This window comes from Microtus oregoni, unplaced genomic scaffold (assembly GCF_018167655.1).
Source record: "Microtus oregoni isolate MIOR12 unplaced genomic scaffold, Mior012 000130F_ref0000022, whole genome shotgun sequence".
In the NCBI taxonomy this organism is placed as follows: Eukaryota; Metazoa; Chordata; class Mammalia; order Rodentia; family Cricetidae; genus Microtus; species Microtus oregoni.
In genome coordinates this window covers 1,363,065-1,377,286 of record NW_024544773.1, presented here as the reverse complement: position 1 = coordinate 1,377,286, position 14,222 = coordinate 1,363,065, and the positions used below count along the sequence as shown (strand labels likewise).

Here is a 14,222-nt window from a genome sequence, read left to right as displayed (position 1 = left end):
TAAATGTCGCATATCTACATGATCTGGGCAAATGGGAGAGGGAATCCTTCCAGGATCCATCCAGCTAAGGTCCTTCACTAAATATATATTATAAACATGATGCCTTCCCTGTAGTGATCAGCACCTCCTTCAGCCTTTTCCATACATCTTTTGTTTCCTGTTTCTCCACCATCTCCACCCTTCACCTTGGTCATTTAGTCTCCTGGATTCTTAATAATCCTTAAAAAAACAAAACAAAACAAAACAAACAAAAAACCCTCTATTCTATGTGGCACTCCCAAGCTATATCTGCTAAATATATTTCTAACTTGGCAAAATTCTTCTGCAGTCTACAAGTTTTTATTTACCTTCGCTCATGTACAAGTCTCTATCATATTGTCTCTCCAGAAGCTTTTGAGAAACCTAACTTCCCTGGGGAAAAAATGTGACCGTGTTTTGGTTCTCTTCCCTCTCTCTGCCATCAAAGGACTGGTTTTGGGAGATGTTGTGCTTGACAAATGAGAGGTACAGAGCCAAATGTTCAGGCGACTTGTCCAAGTCCCTCTATCTCAGACTTCTGAGTCTGCATGCACACCTCAATACGGCACAGCTTCGTGTTGCACTGCTGATTATCAGGAAGCAGCCATGTGCCTAAAGGTTTGCTTAGTCTGGGGACACCACAGTCACCAGAATGGCTACTCTGACAATTTGCTTGAGGACTTTCCAAACCCCCTGAGCTCATCCCTCTGTTGTATCATTTATGCCTCAGAGTTATGTTCATTAGAATGTTTTTCCCTTCATGTTTCTAAATAAAAAGATTGCTGCCTAGCGGGTGCTTAATTTCTTCTATTCAAAATTTATAAATGATTTTCAGAGTCCTTAATATTTTTATACTTGGCAAATGACTATGCTTCCTGTGGTCAGCTCCTAACAGCAGTCCAAAGCATCACATAGATTGTAGCATTAGTTACCTAGCTACACCGGCTTTCTTGCTTCTTATGTAGACCACTGTTAATCCCTTAGAAACGAGGCCTGCCACTGATGGCACAACCAGATTTGGAATGGCAAGCCTTTAGAAGCCAAAGCAGTGTCTTTGCCAAAGTCAGTTAAATGTAAACTTCACTGGACAAGGCTGTTGACATCCAAAAATCTGTCTGCATTGTCCCTTTTTTCACATACCTGCCTTCAACTGTTATTCTCGGTCTCACTATTTACTTACTTATTTCCTTGCTTATGAAGGAAAATACATACACAGTTCTTCAAGCAACGACTGAGAATGCCACGGAAAATCGATGGAGAATGGATAGCAAATGGGGAGCATGAAGGATGACACAGTATAAATGCATAAGGCATTCACTATGAAGCATCACTCAGACTTTATGGGAGGTGAGGTGATTAGAAACCGTACGAAATACAGGGATTGGCTAATAAGTCATGTGTTAGTCAACTGAGGCTCCTTAATGTGCACAGCATTCCTAAGTTTATTGCTTGCCCAATTTTAGATATATAGCAATACATTTTAAGGCCTGGTTGTGCTTGGTTGTTCCATTTAAAATTATAGCTGTAGCTCCATAAATAAATTAGTTTGATTGCCATGAAATGAAGCCAAACCCACATAATATTTTCTACAGCTATCAATATTAGGTATTTTCTTTCCCCTCCTCAAGGGTGGGTTTTCTATTCATTTGTGATATAGTTGGGTTTATTCATTACCATTTGCTTTCCACTTGGGGTTCTCCTCACATTCTAGTTGATGTTATTTATTTATGGGTAGAGGATTCATGAAATATTGCCTGGGCTCTAAGACTACAAGGCATGAAAAAAACAAAACAACAGCAATAAAAAAAAAAAACATATGCTCAAAGAAATGTCACTCCTCCCCAGCCTCACGGCTTCCTTACTATTCCCTCATTCTTATCTTTACCCATCCCCTGTAGTTAAAGCAACCTCATTTGTTCTGATTTATCTTTCCTCTACAGCCAGTTCTACTGTGCTCATTTTGAAAACCTGCATTAGTTCCAAAGCAATTGGTATCTTAGGAGCGTGATTTGAACATAATGTAAATGTTGTGTTTGCTTATGCATGATTTCATACATGAAAAACTCTAAGTGAATGCAGGGATCACACCTAGCTGAACTGAGCTGCAGAAGAATGCAAAACATATTGCGCACATCCCCCAGCTACCACGTTCACTTTGTGGGATCGGGAGCTTATTCACGTGGAGGGTTCCAGCCTTCCCTCTAATTTCAAATCAGCCTCATTCTATCCTGCCCCAGTCACTCACCAATTGCAGCCCTTCTAGCGCTCCTTCTCATAAGAAAACTTCCAGACTTTTGTTTTTCTAGATGGAGTATCAGTTTGTTGCAGTATTTGTGTATTTCATAACCATTTAATATGATTTCTGGCCAGGCTTGTGGAGTAGGCCTATAATCACAACATCTCAGGATGCTAAGGTGAAAGGATTTCAACTTCAAGAACATCTTGGGCTATAGAGTGAGTTAAAGGCCAGAATGAACAACTTAGCAAGACCATGTCTCAAAATAATTTTTTTTTTTTTTTGAGACAGGGTTTCTCCGTAGCTTTTTTGGTTCCTGTCCTGGAACTAGCTCTTGTAGACCAGGCTGGCCTCGAACTCACAGAGATCCGCCTGCCTCTGCCTCCCGAGTGCTGGGATTAAAGGTGTGCGCCACCACCGCCCGGCCCCATGTCTCAAAATAAAAAGTAAACAATGACTTGGAATACAGTTCAGTGGTAGAGTGCTTGCCGGGGCTCACTTCCTAGTATAATACACATACACACCTACTCCCATACCCTTTTTAGGTTTCCTTTTCATGTGGGTGATGGAGATCTATGAGTGTCATGTTCTTAACTCTATTTTAGCTATAATTTTTAATTGTCTTTTTTGGCAGTTTGGAGGTTTGTGAAGATTGCAAAATTGACTCATGCAAATGTATGACCACTTATGTATTTCATGTACCTTTCTAACATGGAGAATCACATAAGGTAGATATTGTTTGGGGTTTTGCTTGGTTTTCACTTAAGAGAATGTCCTAGAAGCAACTTTCTTTTGGTTCATACGTGCCTTCCTTATTCTTTTATATCTGCATAATATGCAGCTGTGTTGATGTCCTGCAGCTTCTTCTATCATTCTTTAACACATGCATATTTTGGTTGTTTCTAATATCTTATAAACAGTGCTCCAGTGAATCATTTTGTACCATCAGAAGTGTATCTTTACTGCAACCACTAGGGTAAGAAGTGCTTAGGAAAGTTTACTAGATATCGCCAAATTCATAAGGTAAATCAAATCTGAATTTCTAGCAGTAATACCTAGAACCAATTGTTTTCCCCAGTTTCACCAACAGATCATGCTGCCCTATGCTGTCTGTATTTCTGGTTGTGGGTGAGTTTGAACAACTTTTAAAATAAATGTTTATTAATTCATTGAAAATTTCAAACAATGTATTTTGATCATATTCGCCCTCAACTCCCTCCCTTATTTAATATATGGTACTATGTGTTTTTTCTTGATCATTTTTTAATTTTATTTTAGAGATTCTGCTACATAATACCTGCATTATCATTTTTTAAGAAATTGTGTAGTATCACTTCAAATTCTTTCTTTTGCTAAATGTTTTATAGGAAGTTTTAAAATGTTCAGGTAGGAAGGATTTTCTGATGCTTTGGCTCTCTCTGTTAGTAATCTAGAGCTTTGCTACACTGTGGTCAGCAAGTGTTGTTGAGAATATTCTTACTTTAGGGAACAATGACATTTTGAATCTAGGTAATAATCAATTTTTATGATCCAAGGGTATGTTTGATAGTATTGTGTATTATCATGGCTTGAAGTCTCCTGACAATGGTTTTTAGCTTTTCTGTCTCCTATTTTTTATCTTCTTGCTCCATCTGCACTGAAAGTGATACGTTAAAGTTGCCTACTGGTACCATGTTTCTATCTATATCTATATACCCTAGAGTTTTTGCTTCATAAATGTAGCTGTGTTGGTCACATTAATACTCATGAGTTTTATATTTGAAGCCACTACTGATTTCTTATTTTATTCACTCGTTATATCTTTGTTCCTTCCTTTATGGAATCATCTTGATCATTTTATTTTTGGCGTGTTTCGTGTTTATAGTGTGTAGTTTGGTGTTGCTTGATTAAAATAAATTGAAAGGGCTTCTTTTAATGTGCAAATTAATCTCACATTAGTTGATATGAAAATTCTGATTATTTTGTAATTATGTGTATTTTGTTACATTTGTTCATTTCTTTCTCTTAGAAATGTGCCTTTGTTCTTCAGCTTTATCAAGCTGTTTTGTAGTATCTGTCCCTTTTCTATCATTTGAACTTTAATTACTAGATTTTTTTGGTTGTTTTTAACATCTTTTCAAATCTACTCATTGCCTAGACAAAAAGCAATGAGGCAAATTTATTTTCTTAGTTATTCCTCTATTTTCTCATGTTTACGTTGAATCACTTCTGTTGTCACGCTTAACCTTTGTACATGAGCTCACTATCCTCATCCTCCCCACACTTGTAGGTCTGGATCTACATTTACATGTATTAAGATGCATACCAACCATCCTTTTGTTGTCCTTTTCTCTGTTTTTCCCTGTCCTTTGGTAGATTCCCCACTAAGAGGAATCTTTGTCCCATGATAATCCTCAGGGATACAAAATTGTCTAAACTCCTCTATGTTGGAAGCAGCTCTTTTTATAGTGTAGTAGTTGAAGAAGATGTTACTTTGCTATAAAATCCAGACCTCCTGCATTCTTTCACTAATATTTCCAGTACTTACATAGTTCTTCTAATCTATTTTATTCACCTATGTAGCATTAGCGTGTTTCCCAAGATTCCTGATTTAATGGCAGCATATTTTTTTTTCACTATGCCCAAATCCAAATATTTCAGTATCCTAGTTTCTGCTCTTAGCAGGGCAGCAGTTACATGTCCTTCTAATCTGAGGTTTGATTTTGGTTTCTTTATCTCTAGCTGCTAAAGGGTGCGTATGCCTTTCTTTCTGCCCTTTCTCCTCTCAAACTTCCATATATGGATGGATGGCAGCTACTGCATGGTACACATATTTTAAAATTCATTTCCTATTGATTTGTCTATTTGAACAATGTTTTAGAAGTATTTTCAGGCATAGGCTAGATTGAACTTTTCTGGAGGGGGATTTCAACCTCCAGATGCACTCTAGTTCCATACTTCCATGCAGTTTTTTATTTTCAAAATTTATACTCCATGCCTCTGTGACAAGACGAAGACTTGGTGCTTATTTTTCTCTTTTTAATTCATACTAATTTGGTGTTTGGGGTATTCTCTGTCCTAAAAATTTTGATGGTGTGTTTTTGGTTGTGTAACGTTGTTTTTCAACCTTGCTGTTCTGTATCAATTTTGAAGAAAATACTGGGAGATAAGTACTTCTTATATCACCGTCCTCAGTTGCATGGAAGGATTAGTATGCTTTTCTATACACACTAACACACTGGTATACAAACACACACACACACACACACACACACACACACACACACTATGAACTCTCTCAAGCGAGAAGTTTTCCAATCAACAGCACTTGAGCACTTAAAAAATAATACTGCTTCTTACCAAAAATTTATGCAAGGACCATCTTGAATTCATTTCTCTGGAATGGCTTTGACCAAGATTGCTAACCCTCGTGTGTATTTGCAGAGAAGAGGCTACCTGCTTCAGTTCTGACAAATGTCTCATAGCCTGATTGCCACTTGATTGACATTCCTAATTTGACTACGACCTAGGCAAGGAGAAAATTCCTCAAGCATTCTACCTGAAGACAAATGAGTTTCAGTCACCGAGTTTTTGTTCAGTTCACAAACACACACCTCGGTGCCATCCTTCTTTTCTTATTTCTCCTGCCCGCAATAAAGAGTCACTAACACATACATTTGTAGACAAAAGTCCACCTGTGTGGCTAAAGAATTGACCTTAGGCTATTTCTCTTTCTTGTCGATCTGGATATATATACATAAACTTTATACATTTGGCTGCCAGCTATGTCCAAACAAGTCTTGGGGTCCTTGATCAATGAAAAACTGTATTTTTCCATAGAGAATGAATCAGAATGTTGAGATGCTATGTGAAGATGTGGGTTTGGAGAGGGTTGCTTTGGTCCTCTTTCTGCACCTCAGATTATGAAGAGAATGTCTAAAATTAATTTCCTAAATTTTGCTTTCTTTTCATTATCAATCATTTATTAAAATTGATTACCCAAAGTTGAATTCATAGGCAAGGCTGGTGTCTCTTCCAATAAGAAAGAAATACACAGTTGCTAATGGTAGAACTTCAGATTCAAGAGCAGATTGGAAAAGATACTCCTGTTAGAAAATCAATCACCTCCTTTGGCATCCTGATGACAGAGGGTGCTGGTATTTAGGGACACTACTTAAATTCTCACCTAATAGTGGGATTTAAGCTAAATTTAACCAGTTCTTTTTTTATGTGAATTCCTCTTGAAGAACCTTTTAGGTAAATTAATTGATAAGAAACAGCATCCCTTCTTACTTATAGGAATTGTGGAGTTACTTTAGAATCACTGGCAGGTGTCACTGGAGTGAAGACACTGTGACACTTGAAAATGTTCTAGTATCCTGTGGCCTTTGTATAAGTTCATGGCACTGCCATAGGACATCTTAGTTAACAGTTTGGGAAACAAAGTTATATAGCTTTTTTAGTAATTTATCTACTGATATTCTCTCCTACACATGGTTTGAGATGATACTCTGTTTAAAAATCCTCAGTAATAAAGTATACATTTTTTCATGTCATTAAATATTCTTATATAATACTATGATTTTTGTTAATTCCTATAGGATAGAATGTATATAAAAATTTGTTAAAGTAAGCTCTTTTTTGGACACTTGGGATGCATATATTTATTTATATTTTCCTATTAAAATTTTGATTTGATGAACATATTAATGAATAAATCTTCACATAGACTTAGAGTTAATTCCCAGATGTGGAATTGCTGGAAGAAAGTGCATGAATATTTAGAATTTTCCTTCTCCTCTGGAAAGAGTGTAGTGATTTATATTTTCTCTAATTTTATGAGGTTATATATATTATGGGCCTTTCATTTGATGATAAGAGCTTTATTAAAATTGACTATGAATATAGGTTCATATACTCAAATATTTTAGCACTGTGCTAGGGACTTGCATAAACATGATCTAATCTTATTTATATAGTATCACATGAAATATACTTAATGACCTTGTAAAGTTGAAATGATTTATCCCTATCTTACAGACAAAGAAACTGGAATTTAATTATAAAAAAAACAGAAAGAAACCAGGATTCAGAAAGATACAACAACCATTTCCAAATCACAAAATTTAAACAGTTGGGGTTTAAACCTACAATCATGTCATTAAATGACAGACACATTAAGGACTTGATGACAAGCTATCATCATCTTCATTACCATCATCAACCATCATCCTCATCGTCGTCATCAGGCCTAATATTTATGGAGTGCTTACCACTGCTCACAAACACATTCAACTTTTAGTGCCAAACCTATAAGGCGTTATCAATTCTTATGGCTAAGACAATGATTTGAAGGATGCACTGGTCTAGAATTGCACAGTTTATATGGTAGAATTAGTGTACCAGTTCAGGCAGTTTGCCACTACAGACCATGCCATTGTTAACCAGAATGTATTATAGTGCCCAACATAGGAGTGGGAATCTATACTGGAGACTTATTATGGATATTTTTTAAAAGGAAGAAGAAATGGCTTAACTAAGTCTTATAGATTAAAAAAAGAAAGCTACTCTCTAATAAAATATAAATCTAATAGTTCTCTAAGAAAATGTGAATCCAGGGTTTTGTCTACAAAGTTCCTATCCTTATTCCTGTAACCTTTACTCTTTAAGCAACATATGGCCTTTCAAGCTAAAAACATAGAAACATATTCTAGCCAAGTCTGTGAGGTCTAACTTGAATGGAAAATCTTCTAAGGAAATTGATGACCCAAACTCAACTGTAAACAAAATTCCCCCAAGTGATTTGGACATTTCAAGAATTGAGAAATTCAAGATAGGCAAACTTTCAGATGTTTACCAAAGTATAATCTAGGATCCTCTTATTGCTATCTATTGGGTAAACGAAGCACAGTTATTGCTAGTCACTACTTAAAGTCTTTTTCCCAGCATCTTATTTAGCTATTTAGATGTCATTAAAAAGTATGCAGATTATAAAAAGGATTATATTTTCTTGTCACCTCTGTAAGCACTGAAAATTTTTGTCTCACCTCCTCCCCAAGAAAACCAACTTAATGAGCCGCAAACATATTATAATGAATGGGAAAATATTTTTAGCATTTTTATGCAGAAAATACCTCATTAGAAGCAAACACTTTGGGAAGCGTATTTAAGCTTAGTAAGAACTTGTATCGAGTAGGGACTTTTATAGCACTTCACTACCATGTTTAGCATTCTGTCTGATGGATCAGAAAATCATAACCTCCTTCTTATTCTTGAGTTACATCACAGCAATGTGGTGAGTACAGTATGGTGCCCAGTACATACTCAACTCAAGGACACAGTGCCTACTAGCTGACTGCAAACAGGAAAAATACCTGTAGGGCATCTAGTCTCATTCAAGTTCTTATGTGGATGTTATAACATGCAAATTCATTTAGGTGAAATATGTTTCCATCTGAATTTTTGACATCATGGAACCTGGACATTTTGCACTATTTTGCATATTGTGCAGTCCATACTGCTGTAGTGTTTAGAGTCATGCGGTCAATTTCAAACAAAATCCTCAATTCTTCCATGCAGGGCTGTAACTTCTTTAGACGTCAGGCCTCGAACCCGAAATAAGAGAGTAGGCGCGCTGGCAAGCTTGACGACAATCTGGACTGGCTTGGTCGTGAAACCATAATTCCTGACTTCGATGATACAAGTACACAGAAGCAAATGTTTACTTCTCCCCACCGAGGCCCCAGAGGGCGCATGTGGGATGAAGTGTTCCCAGCAGCAGCTGATGGAGTTTGCAGGTGTTTCCACTCAGGCCCAGCGTCATCATCTGTAGTCCACCCTTGAGAGCTTGGCCTGAGTTACAGCCACATCCCCCCAGATTAGGCTCTAACCACCCGCAGTGATGATGTCAGTGAGCTAATAGATTACCCTAGGGAAGTAGCCTCTTACATTGAATGGGAAACTTGAACTTATGATTGATTCTAGTGGTAACTTTTCACATCCCATAAGTTCTTTTCCAGCTTCTCCTGTGGAGTCAGACTGGTAATAATGGCAGTAGCAGTGTGGTTAACATTTATAGGTGTCTTAGTCTGTGTCCGTCAGTCCCTGTGCGAAGCTCTGTACATATTCAAGCCCTATTAAACTATATAAATAATATCCTCTTATTGCAAAGGAAGGAACTGAGGGAAAGAAATAATACTAAACTCTAACATATAAGAAGAGCTGGGATTTGAAGTAAAATTGTCTTCTGATTTCAGAGTCCTTAACAATTATTGATTTTCTGTATTACACAACTAGCAAGTGTGTGTGTGTGTGTATACCCCAAAAGGAAAAGAGTTCCTACATGCCTATGCCTGCTCAAACAGCCAGCCCAGCTTCCCTCACTGAGCAGAGAGGGACTCAATGCTCCAGAAGAGCAAATGCAGGCAGCTAGCAGCCACCATGCTTACCGTTAGGAAATGGCGGTCCTTGGCCTCGCGCCTCCTCTGGCTGTGAGCAGGAGGGTAGGCTGGCAGTGGTGGAGCAGCTATGGACAGGGGAGCAGCAGGTCTTTGCTCGCGACGATCACTTCGGCTCCGGTGTTCTGCAGGCGCAGAAGAGATAAACATAATCAAACACACTTGATAGTTTCAATTGTTCTTCCCCTCTCGACAGTGTTAACAAAGAGCTGCAAAAAAAAAAAAGGTGAACTTTCATTAATCTAGTTAATCTATGTGCCGCATCAGATTTTTAGACTGGTTCCTAACTGAATGTTCACTGTGAATATGATGGCAGATACACCCATCTCTATGGGTCCATCTTATAGTCTTGGTACATGGTGGCTTACTTTTATAAATTCAACACTTCTAAGTTCAAAATCTCACAAGGCTAAGAACAATGGCGGAAGGCTTGCCAGCACAAGGATTAAAGTGCAGAGAAGATGCAGCCATACCATAGCTGCTGGCCCTAGGTGCCACTAGCTCCAGGAAGGGAGATTTTATGAGTCAGTTTTTCAACTATAGATACCTGAAATTGGCTATGGCGACTGTATTTATATCACAGAAACTGGCAAATGTTAGGCACTGGGTGTTTTATTTATCTTCTATGTTTTCCCCCAGGAAAGTGGGTAAGAAGCACACCAATGCAGCCATCTACATCCTCCTCTTACTGCTACCCACAGAGACTCAAACGGTTTTATAATCTTGTGCTCCCAGAGAAAGCAAGACAATCCCAGTGGCACCATTCTTATTACTCCAGGATAAAGCTGCCTTTGTGGGAAAGCTAAGAAATATCGGGGGGAGGGGGTTAAGTACTAAGAATCACTGAGATAAGGTCCTGAGTTGGATCATCAGCATCACCAAAATAAATAAATAAATAGATGTCACAGAGATGCTCGAAATACAATTTAGGTTTCCAGTATTTCATGTACCTTAGAACACCCCTTGCTTACACTAAACGTTGTCTATCTTCTGAAATATAGCTTACACTCACCCTCAGAGCTTGAAGTTTTGTCATGATCGAGGTACAAATTTGTATATCCCAGTTTTCATTCTGTCTTTGCATTGTTTAAGGTTAGTATCACTCATATCATGTACAATATTATTCCCAATTCCCAACATTTATTGACATGTGCCAGAAATGCTTTGCTAAGGCTTTCATCTGCAACTTCTCAGCAACCCCACACAAATGTGCATCAAGCTGCCCCCTCATCTGCAGATGTGGAAACAGATGCAGGAAGAAAGGGTCACTGTTCTGTGGTGAGTGGTACAGACATAGTTCTTGTGTCATCAACCTTGATACAGCTTGACCTACGGGCATTGTAAAGGACAAATATACATCACTTGTTGGAGCAAGACGTTTTGGATTTTGCAGTATTTGAATATAATTATATTTTGCTGCAACTGAATTCTTTGACCAGTTACAACACTATGACTTATGAGGTACCATTTGCCTCTTTTTGCCTGTGGTTGATGGAAAGCAAACTAAGCTGATCCTTTCAGGTGATGTCAGATGTCCTTTCTTTCAAGGCTGTATAATCTCCATTTGCATGCTTGTATTGATTTTACAAAAATACCATCTCTCTAGTTGTCAGTCTTTTGAACTGTATTTAAGTGGACCCTGGAGCAGTTAGGTATGTGTGTGGGCGGGGTGGGGTATGTGATTATGTTGTATAGGTTTATGCTACTATGCTATATTCCTAGCCATTTAGTATATTTTCTTGAGACAATGTCTCACTAAATTGTCCAGGCAGGTCTTTAACCTCGGCAATCCCCTTGCCTAGCTTCTTGAATTCACAACTGGTCTGTGCCATAAGGCCAAGTTCAGAAACAAAATTAGATTCATCTTTTGATCAGAGGTCTTACAGCACCTGTGAAACAGACTATCATTAAATGCTTGTTGAAGGACTGGACAGCTTCATGCTTTACTAAGTCTAGGTTTCTGAAAAGAGAATGCATCCTATTACCCTACATTTATGATGAACTGTGTTGTTGACATAATTAGTGATCCATGTTTCTCTCCATCTTATTACTTGTCTTAACTGGTCTCTTTAAGGTTGGTCCCATCTTTATTTGCTTCTTTCAATACTTTGCTGCCAAAACTAGGAACTGAGTTCTCTCAAGCTCTCTGACTTCCACCATGGAGTTAACTGCCTTTGGCCCTCACAACCTAACCTCTTTCTTAGAGTCACAGGCTTAGTACATAGGTTAGGAAAACATGACAGTATCCCTCGTCTTCCTTTGTTTGAGATTCTTCAAAAACAACAACAACGACATTGGTTTTCATCCACAACTAGAGACAGGTCCTGAAAGAGCCCAGCCCATGGGTGGTTTTTGCTACACTGCCCTGCCTCCAAAGTCAACGTCTATCAAGAAGAAATTTTGAGATAGACGCCTTTCTTGAAAAAGTTCCCACCGCTGGTTTCACCCTCATTGTTCTCTGCAAGCGAACGGTGGGCTTTTTCTAAGGACAGCAGCACAAGGAAATCTTTTACGTCCTTAAATTCACTAGGCAGAGCAGACAGGCTGCACTGCTTAGGAAGAATGGAAAGGGAGCAGAGTGAGAGAGGAGGTGGCAGCTCAATTTCCCTTTCAACCACTTCTCTCCCATACTGTCTTAAATATATCTTCTCCTCTACTCAGGCCGAGAGCAGGCAGTCTAAATTAATGGCTCACTAATGATACTTCTCGCCACTGGCGAGGTAAGAGACAATATCAGTCCACCAGGGCCTGCAATTGCAATCCAATTTTCATCCTTATTCCTTTAGACCAACGGAACTTAGACACCAGCCAGAAACTTGAAAGGAAAGGAAATATAAAATGTAATTATCTCTTTATAGCCATGTATTAGTCTCTCTGTGTGTTTTATGAACATAAAAGATGGTATAACTTAGAGTTATTACTGGTGCTGAGCATTAAAGAATTGCTAAGAAAAAGGGAAAGCAATAATTGCATTCTAAACAACTTGAAATGCATTTACGTGCCACTTTCCCGAGGCTCCATAGCATGATAGGTACATTTCTGCTCATTCCCCACAGCACTGGATTGAACTTAACTGCTTACTTTTCCATCCTCCTTGCTACGCCAGAAATTCTTTGAAGGCGGAGACCACACTTGATTGCTCTTTCAATCCTATAATCCAGCATAATGCCTGGCCTTCAGTACGGTTTGTTCAGGGTAGGGGGCTGACAATAAGGAATCCAATTTAAAGTTTCGTCTCAGTTCCCAAATGAGCACAGATCTGCAACCAACCAGTCTTACTTGCCCATGCTTCATCATCCTCTCCCTCTCCACGAAAGCGATTCCAGCTGTCCAAATAGAGACTCCCCACAGGGAAGCTCACTGCCAAGGTTAGGGAGCCAAGCCCTGGTCTGCAAGTTTGGTATTAGTCCCCACCACCAGATGGCAGAAGTGGATTATGCTGTTGGATACACAGCTGCATTGCTGTTTCTTAGGCAAGGTTTTTTATTTTATATTTATTTATTTTTTAAAGTCGCTTTCTAATTTTAATTCTACACCACTGCATGTTTTTAATTCTATGATGCCTATAATTCCTGTTTATGGCTCTCTGCAGTGCTATTAAAACTACTACACCCAAGATTTGCTATTGAGCCAACCACAAAACAAGCCAGTCTGAACAGGGCAAAACAGGCTCCAGAGTCTTCCATCTAAACCCCAGAAGACCTTATATTCATCTCTCATCCCCCAGGCGGAACTGCAGAGAAAAATTGATATTGGTACTTGCTGTTCTTCAGTTCTGCCATTAAGTCCAAACCTGATGAAGCAGTGAAAGATGACAGCTTATGAGCAGCTCAGTGTTACCTGCTTAAATCTGTAAAAGATCTAATCAGGGAGGACTGGTTAATAATAAAATGATAAGAAGAATGGTGTCTACTAAGAAAGCATTTAGTGAGACGGCTAAAATTCCTCAGTAGTCATCTTGTGCCTTCGATGCTCAAGCCACCTTCTGCGGCTTTCATTCCCTTCCACACAAATCCATTGAGGGCCTACCATATGCTCAGCGTGTGCTATGTGCTCTTAATAGAATAAATTAATAAGGCACCATCCTTACCCTTGAGTTGCTCGCAGATTAGCGGTGGAATGCAAGCGGGACCATAGTGGTCAGTTATGACAGATGACTACATGTGCATGTCGGGAGGAAGCACAGGTTATTATGGGAAAGGAGCTTAGGAACAGAACAGTAGAGAGGAAGATTCCAGAAGGAGGCCTGCATGAAAAATTTATTTTAATTATTTTATTTTAATTATTTTTTTGCCCAACCATAAAATTGAAATGAATAGTAAACATCCTTTCTCTTTTATAAGTATTATAGTATCTTATCACTAATAAGTTGCACAAAAACTTTTAAACAACTGCTTTGGGGACAGTTGTATGTCAGTTGTTTCATTAAAAGGAAAAAAGGCAGAAGTCATAGAGACGTGGACGAAAACAATATTTATTAGGGCTTTCTGAGTCTTGAAAAGAGCTTTAAAATATTTTATTTGCATTGTAAT

General features: G+C 38.4%; 1 protein-coding gene across 1 annotated transcript in view; it reads right to left on the bottom strand.

The window, feature by feature from the left end:
* Positions 1-14,222, bottom strand: part of LOC121444535 (Nance-Horan syndrome protein-like) — a 342,978-nt gene that overhangs the window by 25,608 nt on the left and 303,148 nt on the right. The window contains exon 3 of the mRNA XM_041646357.1: positions 9,682-9,815. Coding sequence (XP_041502291.1) covers positions 9,682-9,815 — 134 coding nt within the window. The remainder of the gene's footprint in view (positions 1-9,681; positions 9,816-14,222) is intronic.